This window comes from Pogona vitticeps, chromosome 2, assembly GCF_051106095.1.
Source record: "Pogona vitticeps strain Pit_001003342236 chromosome 2, PviZW2.1, whole genome shotgun sequence".
In the NCBI taxonomy this organism is placed as follows: Eukaryota; Metazoa; Chordata; class Lepidosauria; order Squamata; family Agamidae; genus Pogona; species Pogona vitticeps.
In genome coordinates, this window is record NC_135784.1 from 302,136,559 (window position 1) to 302,148,805 (window position 12,247).

Sequence of the window (12,247 nt, forward strand, 5' to 3'; positions counted from 1 at the left end):
AGATTTTCTGCCACCCATAAAATCTTGCCACAGCTGGCAAACAGAGCCGTCTCTGTGGGCACACGAGATGCCATAGAGAAATACTTACACATCTTCTGACCCCGGATTTTGGCACTCCCCTCTGCTGGTGCAGTGGTCCAGCGGAGGGGTGCACTGGCAGCCATTACCGGTCTAGCCCAGTGGGGGATTGGAGGACCGGTAAGTATTTCTTTGTTAATGCCGCCCATAGGAAAAAGAAAAAAAACACACAAGCATTTAACCCTTGGAGTGCAGGAGCAGTTGTTTTTCCTAAACTCAAACCTCAGTATTCAGGTTTTAATTGCAGTGTTAGCACTTTGAAAGAAATAAGTTAATTTTGTGTTGCATTTTGGGCACTTGGGCTCAAAAAGGTTTACCATCACTGCCTTAGAACACCACAACATCTGAGAGACTAGGGTGTAGATAGCGATACAGTTTCAGTAAAGTTCCATAGTCTTCACCACATCTGACTGACCTCAGGATGAGAATAGTGCGGTTAAGTGGCTATAGTGAGAGAGACTTAACCGAGGAACCATGACAACCATTATAAGCCACTTCACTGGTTTTCAAGGTATTGGCACTTAAAAAAAAGAAAAAAGTCCTCTTAACTGACACCCTGACATTGCATAATTAACCCATGCTTCTACTTGTTTACATGTGTTTCTTTTTCCCATTCCAATCCAGGTGATCAGCTTTTTTAGCTCACGGATCGAACAAGCTGGAGCTGAGCTGTCAGTGGAGCGGGTTCTGGAAATCATCAAACAGGGCGCTGTTGCACTGCCCAAAGACAGGCTCAGAGTAAGTGCTCAGAAGAGGGCATTAAACATAGTGGTGCTTAAATAATAGTTTGTCCTTCCTTCCCTTCTTCCTGTGACTGCATAGCCTTGCTGGTCAGTTCTGTTATTTATTTGTGTTCAGTTTCTGTATGATATAGTAATCAGTGCATTATACTGTGCAATCATGCTCCATAAAAGAAGGAATGACTGAGGAATATAGATGGTCATTTCTGTAATGATATGCTTCTTTTAGAACCTTAATGAAATATATTCACATACTTTAAGAAGGGATATCCTGTGTTTCAGAATCTTATGATTCTATGTTTGAGCACTGAGAATAAAATTTCCTGTTCTGTAGACTTGGAGGCAAAGAAACTCACTCGAATAGGCCATCTATCAACTGAAACCACACTGGAATGTAAATTAATGGCTGGGGCAAAAAAGTAATTTCCCCTAATCTTTCATCATCTGTTTGGCAAGGAAGAGTCAATATGCTTTCCTTTGCTCCCAAACCTCTACCTGACACATGGATATAATGTATTGGAATAGATTCTATACATTTTGAATCTAATACGCATGTCCAGATTATTTTGTTAGTTCCTGATTCTATCCAAGATTGTGTGTTTTAGTCCAATGAACAATTAATTTTTCATGCTTGCATCCTCGTTTATGGATTGTGAAATAGACTGTATATAGGAAGGGTAATAGTTGACAAACCAGCTGAAACCGACAGAAGGTACTTCTGGGCAAAGAGACACTGTCATTTAAATTGGACAGCATCGTCCTATTTATGTAACAGAGCAGAATCAAGGAATACCCTAAGCCTATCGCGAACCATAAATACCCTAAGCCTATCGCGAACCATAAATCGCCAGATCGCTACTCCGCGCCCCCCCCATGCAGCCGAAACCAAGAAGGTGGCTGCAGCCGCAGTGCTGGCACATCGGCAGGCGGATCCAGAGCAGCTGGTGCTGTCAGCGGATCTGGAGTGGGGTCTCGAGGCACCTCTGTGCCGGGATTCTCCCTTCCGGTTCCTCTGCCGCCACTTCCCTAAGCTATGTACCTGCCCTTTCAGGTACCTGTGATCTGGCATAGGTCTAGTTCCTGGGCCCGAGCACCTGTAATATAGTTTCTTTCATCTACCTGTGTGCACTTCGGGGACTCATCAAAAACTGCAACCATGATCACGCTGCATCAGAGCACAATCTGCTTGAGTCAGTCAACATTTGGCCTTGGGGAAAGCAGGCAGTTAAAATGAGCAGAATTGCTATTTACGTAGAGCATCCAAGAACACACTGGGAATTAAGATAGCAGGGAGTTGCTGTTGTTTGAAGAGTGGAGGAGAGAGGGTTTAGACTCCAGCTGTAACAGAAGATAATTGCCAGACATTTGCTTGCTTTCCCAGCAACCCTTATGTGGCATGTGATTTTCATACACTTTCTTGTGTACACACAAGCCGCGGGCTACAAAGTGAAAGATGTGCCTTTATCACCGGTCGGTGAGTTGTTGGGTTTGATCCAGTAAAGCTGTTGTGGTGTTCTGTGAGAGGAAGAGTGTGTCACGCTTGGTCTAGGCAGACACTCGGTAGGAAGGGGGTGGTGTATTTGACAGTTAAATCCCTGAGACCTGGAGCCTTCCTTAGCATCTTTACCTGAATGTTGTTTGAGATAAGCGTGATATAATTGGCTGTCACTTTAAAGAGCCAGCTTCTACCTCTGTGCCTGTTTAGAGAGCAGGGAAAGTCCAAACTGGGTAATTAGCCTTTTTGGAAGATTCCAGCAGGAGGGAAGAGATAAAGAGGCAGGTGTTGAAATCGCTGGCTCTCGGATTTCTCCTTCACCCTGGTGGGAGGAGATAAAAGAGGGCAATATGCCTGGATCTTGAGGTGGAAGCTGGTCTGTTTGGAGACAGAGCTGTCTCCACTGCAGACAAGCAGCCCAGGTTACAGGCTTCCCCGTTTTATTGTAGAAGATTATGATTAGCAATAATTTAAAGATCAGGGTGATAAGTGAAAATTGGCTTCTGTGTCTATCTCCCCCCACTAAGCTCACAGTCTTTACCCTTCTCTCTCCCCCCCCCCCCCCCACTACTTCCTTTGGGTGAAATTATATGTAGTTTGAGGATTAAGAGTTGAGACCGTGTCTGAAGTCTGGGAGTTATCTCAGGGTTTTCTGGAAGTTGGCCAGAAGATATTTGCACGTTTATTCTCTCTCTCTCTCTCTCTCTCTCTTTCACTCTGTAGTGAGTGGGGAAAACCTGTTCTGAATGCCAGACGTTATTAACTAGAAGCTGACATTTGAGCTCATAGAACCAGCAACATTTAAGAAATCACATTTAAATGGTTTTGAAAGAAACGTCCCGCTGGTTAAGCCGTTTGAAGAGAAAACATTTATTTTACAAATGATTTTCCTCTACTGAATCTCCCAATTTTTTTCCCCAAATATACTGCTTGGTATTTTACTCCTTTCGTTTCTTTTCTGTGCTTCCCATATACCTGTCAGTACGATTGTACCTGGCCCCGCACAAGCATAGCCTGAAGTGTGCACTTTACAGAAACATCTTCTGATTAGCACAGCACTGACCGAACTTGGTCCCTCCTCTTCCCTTGGGGTGAAGCCTTTAAGAACATAGCCAAGAACATCGGAGTAGGGGTGGGAAATTCCTGTTCCTACCCTTTTTCCCATACAGATCCTTTTTCGGTTCTCTTCAGTGATCCAAAATATGCTTTGGGAGGCAGAGATTTGACATGCATTACTGTTTCGTGAGAAATAATCCCCTGAAGTGAGCTGCGGGAATGAATAGCAAATGGAGCCAGCACTACCAAGTTCTTGAGCTCCCAACATTGTGTTGCGAAGTGGGAGCGTAAGAAGCAAATGGTGAAGTCAAGATCATCAACCAAATCAGAGTCTTAGGACGTAGATATTGTCTGAAGCTATACTCTACTACCAGTAGACACAGCTCAGCTTCTAGGCTTTAGAGGTTAATATGTATGTATTATATTCACTCTTGTGAGTGAAACTGGAGTTGTTAGTGAAAATGGCCTGAAAACCTAGGAGCATTAGACACAGAAGAGATGTCTAGAATATAAGCACAACCAAAGGAAGCATTAAACTGGGAGAACCAAGAATCATAGAACGAATGAGTTGGAAGAGACCTGTAAGGCCATCGAATCCAACCTCCTGCTCAATGCAAGAATCCAAATCAAAGTAGATGTGACAGAGGGTTGTCCAATTTTGTCTTGAATGCTTCCAGCGTTGGAGCGCTCACTACCACCCTAGCTAATTGAGTCCATTGTCGCACCACTCTAACAGTTGAGATGTTTTTCCTGATACTCAACCTAAATCTGGCTTCCTGTAGCTTGAGCCCATTATTACATGTCCTGCACTCTAGGATGATCCAGAACAGATCCTGCCCCTCCTCTGTATGACTACCTTTCAAGTATTTGAAAAGTGCTATCCAATCTCTACTCAGTCTTCTTTTCTCAAAGCTAAAGATGACCTGTACTTTCACTTTTTTCTCATAGGGCTTGGTTTCCAGTTCCCTGATCATTCTAGCTGAATTCTGCTGCTCAGCTAGCATGGCTAGTGGTTACACTAAGTGATCCAAAAATAACACACACACACACACACACACACGTTTATTTAAATAAATATATATATCCATCTCTTACATAAGCAGGGTGCATCCTGCCTGATATTTAAACAGTATTTATTATTTGCATTTATATATCCATTCTTTACACCAGTGAGCTTAAAGTAGTACACACATAGCTGTCCTCTGCTTCATTTTATCCTCACAGTTATCCTGTGAAGTAGATCAGGTTGAGTGAGAATGATTGGCCCAAGGTCACCCAATGAGCTTCATAACTCAGTGAGAATTGAATTTGGTTTCCCTGAGCCCCCATCTCGCACTCTAACCATTATCCCACATTGATGCTTACCCTGTTTCAGCTCCCACTGATTTCATATGCACTACTCCAAATGGGTTGGTGGAGAGGCAGGATGCAAATGGAGCATTAAGAGTGTCTGCCTTATACTTGTCATGGTAGGCGCTGATGCCCCATATCTGGCCTTAAATTTCAAGGGAAATTTTTAAAGGAAGGTTCCTTCTTGTGTCTCATGAGAATAAGTTTCCTGTACTACTGGGAAGTTAATATGCAATCCTAGAAAGTTTTGTGTCCCATCATTTTATAAGTGCCTTACCTGCTTTGCACAGATCATGTCCAGATTGGTTAACAGTATCTGCCAGGTAGTTTGTATTATGAGAAGCCATACTTGTAGATGTGGCCTTTCAAGATGCCTACGATACAGGTGTTGTTATACTGACATGTTTGTTTCTTTCATTGCTTTGTTTATCCAGCATGGTGCAATGCACAGAGTGATGGATTAGGATTCAGGAAATGTGGATTTGAATCCCAGTTTAGCCAGGGAAGCTCAGTGGGGTGTTGGAGGTGGAACTGGTAAAATATCTCACTTACCTTGAACCTGATCACATTAGAAACAATGCAGCGTGTGTGTGTATCACGTATCATCAAGTCAGAATGTACTCGTAATGATCCTAACAGGTCTGGGTTCAGTCTCCCAGCACATCTCTGTCAAATTAATTGTGCTAGCCTGGTGAGGAAAGATCTGAATCAACCTCTGGAGATCCAGCACTAGTTAAAAGCAGGCCGCACTGGATTGGATGGCCCAATGCTTGTTCACAGTATAAAGGCTTGAGCTTCATGTGTTCGTATTTATTTACATAGTGTTGTAGAGAACAAATGTTCATAATTTCCTTGTGCATCAGTCCACAGTGCTGAAACCTAACCGTTTCTACAGACTGAGGAAATTGTATTTTGGCACTTGTTATGGAACATCAGTAAAATAAAATAAAATCATAGTTTTTCTTTTCTTCTTTTTTTCCCCTCCTCCCTTGAAATTTTAAAATGCCACCAACACATGCAGTAAAATATCTGCTCTGGCAAACCTCTGAAAATAATTTTTAAATTGTTGCTTATTGCAAGGATTGATTTATTTCCCTATTATAAACAGAAGTCCTTTTTCCACATAAGGTCCTGGTTACACTAAAGTATACTATTGGTCAAAGGATTGCTTAGTATAACAGTAGTTGTGTTTATGATGGCATCCACAACCCTTGTGTGACTCTCCCAAAGAGAGCTTGCTCATGTTGAAATTGAAACCTCATTTATACTTTACTCTCAACATGTGAAAAGTTGGGATACGCTCTTTTACCTCTCAGCTGGGACTGAAAAAATCATACGGTGCATGTTTTAATAAATATTAGGATAGGTTTCTTCTGGGAAGGAGAGAGTCCCTTGATGGGGTGTAGGAAATCCATTTAAAAAAAATATGCCTGAATGTGAGGTTTGCCTTTATATTGTAGCTGTCAGTCAGTTCTAGAATTTTAAAAAGCATCTTTGCTTTAATTTAGTTTAAGGCTCTCCTTTTGAGATTTATGTTAAGAAGGAAAACCTTTCAGGAGGAGGAAAATTAAAACAATTTACTGGCACTGCTGATCTGTGCAAGAAAGAGCGAGTAATTTTATTTTCCCTCTTATTCTGGAATTAAAGCTTTAAAATACCTTAATGCTCTTCTGGGACCTTTTAATGCCCTATAGGAGTGGAGTGCAAACTCCACCTTACCATCTCAATATGAGGAAATGTGCCCTAGGAAGCCTGTCTTGAATTTATGCCATTGAAAACACGTTCCATGCAATACTAACTTTTTATTGCCTGAGTTCTCCAACAGAACATCATTATCTGGCTTTGTAGCTTGCAAGAAGTCCATTATAATCCTTTTTTTCCCTTTGTAAACCAAGAGTAAACAGGTCTTCAACTAAGTGCCTTCTCAAATCCAGGAATGTGCAGCCTCTTGCTTAGCATCTCAAAGAAGAACAGGGGCTTTAAGGCTATAGCTAGTTGTAAGCAAGAAGCAGGAGTTTAACTGTGTTTTAGTTTTCAGTTGCTGTTTTACAGGTTAAACATAAATAATAATAAATGCAGGAAAAATGTTCAGTCTGAAAAAAATGCCAAAATGCTTCTACTGAGATGAATGAGCAACCTTAAGGAAAACAAACACCTGAAATTGACCATGGTTGAGTGTTCTGATGGCAGATGGCCTCAGTGACTTGAATGTATATGCAAGGTGGAAAGTTCACTCAATGGCTTTTAGCCATGGTTGCTAAAAAGGCAACCTCCACTTTTAGAGACAGCATGCCTCTTGGTACCAGATGCAGACTGTCACAAGAGGGAATTCATACCGTCATCCCCTACTTGTGAAATTCCCGACACTGAGCAAATGCCAGGCTAAATAAGATGTCAGTCGTGAGCTGCCTTGGCAGTTCTTACAATTCTTGTTCATCTCAGAAGGCTAACTACAGTAGCCGCCTAGAGTAGTCGTATTGACCAGATAGGCGGGGTACAAATAGAATAAATAAAATAAATAAATACAAAATAAATATTGGATCTCTATTGTGTATTCATGTGCTAACTGCTCGTTTTCATGAAATGATCAGAGCCAACTTCGTTACTACAATGCACTCTACTGTTCTTACTTTCTCATCCACATATTTAATATGAGTCATGTAGTATGTTTTATATTATATGCCTACTTAGGTTGAGTTTTTTTTCCTTATAAATTCAGAAATATAGTACATCTTTCTTTCTGATGGTGGGTAGGGTTTGAATGTGTCTCAGAAACCGTGGGTAAATGCGGTCAGAAGGCTAGGGTTCCATTGTGAGACTAGACTCTTGAGAAGGGTGAACCAAGGTGGAATGTTCACAGCTGAGACACCCAATTAAGATGGATCCACCTTCCTCAGGAATAACAGCCCCATCAGCAGAAGAGAATGAATAATTCCAATGGGGATGGGGACTGAGAAATTTCTAGAAGGCAACTACTGGGCAGCACTGTAGCTGAAGATGATGCTGTTGAAGGATCTTTCACAGTGGAAATGGAAATAACACTCAAGCTAATTTTTGTTAGTACTGCACAGAAGACAATAGTAAACCACTGCTGAATCCTATCATTAGATAGTCCAAAATTTAAAAAAAGAGATAGTGCTGAAAGATGAGACCTCCAGGTCTGAAAGCACTCAATCAGCTACTGGAGAAGAGCAAATGATAAGTATAAATAGTGCTGTCACTAATTGTGCAACTAGATTAAAACTGAAAGGATGTCTAATCCTGATGTGTACAGAGATAAAAGGAAAGTCCGATGGTGCACAACACACAGATTAGAATTTAGGATGTGAGGAGTATGAATCAAGGTAAACTGGAAACCGTAAAACAAGAAATGGAATGTTTAAACATTGCAGTGCTTCGTGCAAGTGAATTTAAATGGACTGGAAATGGGTATTTTCAGTTAGCCAACTACAGAGCGTTCTACTCTGGAAATGACAAAAAGGGGGGAGTGGCTCTAATCTCAAGGGAAGATGTAGCACAGGCAGTTGGGGCTATAATGGAAAAGCTGACCAACTAACCTCTATCACAGTGGTCCCCAACCTTGGGCCTCCAGATGTTCTTGCACTACAACTACCAGAAGCCTTCACCACCACCTCTGCTGGCCAGGATTTCTGGGAGTTGAAGTCCAAGAACTTCTGGAGGCCCAAGGTTGGGGACCACTGCTCTATCAGACTTCTAGGAAAACCTGTCAGTGTAACCATCATTCAGATCTATGCTCTAGCTACAGATGGTGAAGAAAATGAAACTAAAAGCTTTTATACAAGCATCCAGGAGAAAATTGAACACACATGAAAATGGGGCACGCTTATAATCATAGGTGTCTGGTATGCAGAATTAGGAAACAAAGCGGAACGAAACGTTGTTGGAAAATTTGGTGTAGGAGTCAGAAATGAAGAAGGAGAATGACTCATAGAGTTGTATAATCTAAAATCTGTTTATTGCAAATACATGCGTCAAGCAACCAAAGAGATGACACATGTGGACATCAACAGATGACTAATGTAGAAATCAAATAGAGTACATAATTGGGAAAAGGAAATGGAGAAGCTGCATCCTATCTGCTTAAACAAGATCCGGAGTAGATTATGGTACTGATCATAAACTGTTAATGTCAAACATTAGAGCAAAGCGAAAGAAAAGCACTAAAGAATCGTCGTGCCAAAATATAATTTAAGCAGTATTTCTGATGAACTGGAAGTCTGCATAAAAAGTAGTTTGCATTACTGTACTCAAATGATCACCAACCAGAAAAACTATGGATTGAAACTAGATATATACTGTAAAGAAGAATGCAAAAAGACCATTCCTGTAGGAAAAAGGGAAAGACTAGATATATACTCCAGCCCTATATTTCAAACAAATCTTTCTTTCCTATCATTTTTCTTCACTATCCAGCTTTCACACCTATACACGATCTTCGTTTTTGTCTGCAGTGACACATCCTTACATTTGTTGATATTTTCTAATTCCTTCATTGCTGGCCTTCCAAGTCTCAGTCTTCTTCTGATTTCTTGGCTGCTGCTTCTAATTGAATTGATAGCTGAGCCAAGCTATACAAAATCTATCCATTTCTTCATTGTCAGCACTAAAGTTCCATGGTTCTTCTGTCGTCGTGATTTTAGTCCTGCTTTGGCACTTTCTTCTTTCCCTTTCATCAGAAGTCATTTCAAGTCATTGCTGCTTTCTGCCAGTAAAATGGTGCCATCTGCATATCTTATATTATTGAAGTTTCTTCCACCAATTTCATTCCTCCTTCATCTGAATCTGGTCAAGCTTTCCATATGATTTGTTCTGCATAGGGAGATAGTATACACCCTTGTCTGACACCTGTACCTATCGGAAACTATTCTGCCTCTCCATATTCTGTCCTAACAGTAGCTTCTTGTCCACAATACAGGTTACGCATTAGGAGAATCAAGTGCTGAGGCACACCCTGTTTCTTTCAGAACAACCCATTCTTTCTCATGATCTACACAGTCAAAGGCTTTGCTATAGTCTATAAAGCAAAGACCTAGCTTCTTTTGAAATTCTTCGGTGCTCTGCAATAGCCAGCAGATATTTGCAATGTGATCTTCAACGCCTCTTCCTTTTATTTATAAATGGCAAATTGATTTTTTTTAAAAAAATTGTTAAAGGGGGCTGAATGATAATAAAGTTTGGGGAGTTATGAGAGTTTCTCAAGTCATTTCATACAAGTCATTCTCCTGCTTCTTTTCTGACTCTTAAACCAAAGGCCTAAGAACGTAACGTTCTTAGTTGTTTCTGAAGATGAAGATTTTTGTGGTTTTCTGTTTTAGTTTCTACCAAGAATTGTCATCTGTCGCAGATGATCTTGTTACAACTTGCTTCAGAGGGACACCTTTGTCTAAGGTTTCTTTGTCCAGAATATGGTCAATGCACATTCAGGCAACTCTTTGATTTATCAGGTACCCTTTCAGAACCTATTTCCTTTACATAGATCTTATTTTTAAAAAACAAAAGCAATACTAAGCACTAAAAATGCAGTTGTCTAGGGCCATGTGTTTCCAGAGCAGGGGCTGAGAGCAACATTATAGGAAATGTCTTATAGCTGCTCTGTGTTTTTAAAGGACTGCCATATGTGTCCAAAATGCGATCGCATTGTTCTTCAGTAAGAGCTCTAAATGGAGTCTGGCACTTCCAGTGTTTTTGCATCGTACTCTTTGGCTCAGCAGCGATAAGCAATAGACAGTCTGGCTCCTTCAAGAACCATTTCAGTAATGTCTGAGCCCTCAGTAGTTCCGAAACTCTCTGGCCTGCTTTCCCCTGTGGACCATTCATTTATCGGGAAATGAAATTGGTTGCAGGATTCCTCAAGTTGCCAAACCTCACTGACAAAAATCTGGTTTCCTGATGCTTAGTTTCAGAAATTGCAAGCATACATTAGCTCGCTCAGTCTCATTCTACTTTTCTTTCTGTTTAGATTGTAAAGGAATTGAGGACATTAGCTTCAGTAATCATCTTCAGCATATGAACCAAATGATAAAACTATATGCCTGATAATTTCCGCGCTGAAAGGAGAGGGGGGGTCATTTCTTTGATGTAAGAAAAAGAAACCCGTTTCCTTCTCAAGCCGATTCTGCTGATGGTACAATACAATCCATTTAGCGACCGCAACATCATCTTGCTGTCAAGCATCAAATTATACATAGAATGAAAGAGAATTATATTGGATGGGATGCACACTATTTTAAAGCAGTTTTACATAAACTGAAGATGCTTAATTGCTGATGATGAGTGCAAACGTGTGACTTGTGCCTGGTTTAGCTCTGCTAGGAAAGAAGCTGTGGAGAACATTATGATGGGCCAGAGGTGGTTCTTAGAAGATGCACATTCAGGAACCACAATCAGTTTTAACACTGTCAAAGTAATAAAGAGGCTTTGTAAGAACTTAAGGCCTTGTGTCCCATTTTCTAAATGATCCTGAATCTGATCATTTGGCCTCACAAGGCAGCCATTAAATGCATCTAATGCTGCAGTGGCGGCGAATCTAATTAGGCTTGGACCTGGTCAGTGTTGAGGACAGCCATTCAAATCATAATGTGGAAAGAGTTACAAACAACCACAAAAGACATTTTAAAAATGCCTTACAAACTGTGAGTCTAATGGTCTTAGAATGACCTCTTTTTTTTCCTCCTCCCCTCCCCCCCCCCGCACAGTGTGTGTCCATAAAACAGAAATTCTGATTTCAGTCCCACTTTGGTCAAGATGAGTGCCAAAAATTTGCTGCATATGAAAGATTAATTGTTAAACTGTAATTATTGGCAACCTGTTTCTAAATATTAAATACATGCAAACAGTGGCCAGTATAGTGTTGGTTAGGCACTGCAGTGCAAAACACTGCAGTGACCAATTGCCATGATTATTTGTGAATTGCACATGTATAAATCACAGTTTTTGCAAGCAAAGTACACTTAACGGCCTGACTGATTGACATCTCTGTGTACTTTGCCAGCAACGCACACACACAAACGCACACACAAAGCTTCCCCAACTGTAAAATGTATGTGTGCATATATTTTTTCATAGTATTGCAAAGAGCAAAGAATAGCACACAGACTGTCCCTTACTAAAAACGAAATCCTGATTTTAATCATTCTTCAACACCTGCAGCCCAATGTACTGTATAATGCCTTTAGGCCTGGTGTTTTCATCCAGTTCCAGCAAGCTTTAAAAAAAAAAAACCTCAGACATACTATGGTTGCAGAATGAAGGTTGGAGAGATTTGTCAGCTCTTATCAGTGATGTTTAGCCTTGGACTTGTTATGCCGTAAATGGACCAAACTGTACCTATCCGTCTTCACGGAGTATCAAGGACAGGTGTGCAGTATGCGGTTTTGCACTGCGGCTCTCAGAATTCCCCTGGTAGCACACATCATCATATTTCTCCTCCTGTGTTAAGACTGATGTAATAAAATATTGCAGAAGGGAGTTGGTTCAATGGCATGTCTCTCTTACTTTCAGTGTTCAG

General features: G+C 40.9%; 1 protein-coding gene across 3 annotated transcripts in view; it reads left to right on the forward strand.

The window, feature by feature from the left end:
• Window positions 1-12,247, forward strand: part of DYM (dymeclin) — a 238,828-nt gene that overhangs the window by 197,904 nt on the left and 28,677 nt on the right. For all 3 annotated transcript variants that reach the window (XM_072992948.2, XM_072992946.2, XM_078384136.1), the window contains one exon: window positions 703-816. In XM_072992948.2, coding sequence (XP_072849049.2) covers window positions 703-816 — 114 coding nt within the window. The remainder of the gene's footprint in view (window positions 1-702; window positions 817-12,247) is intronic.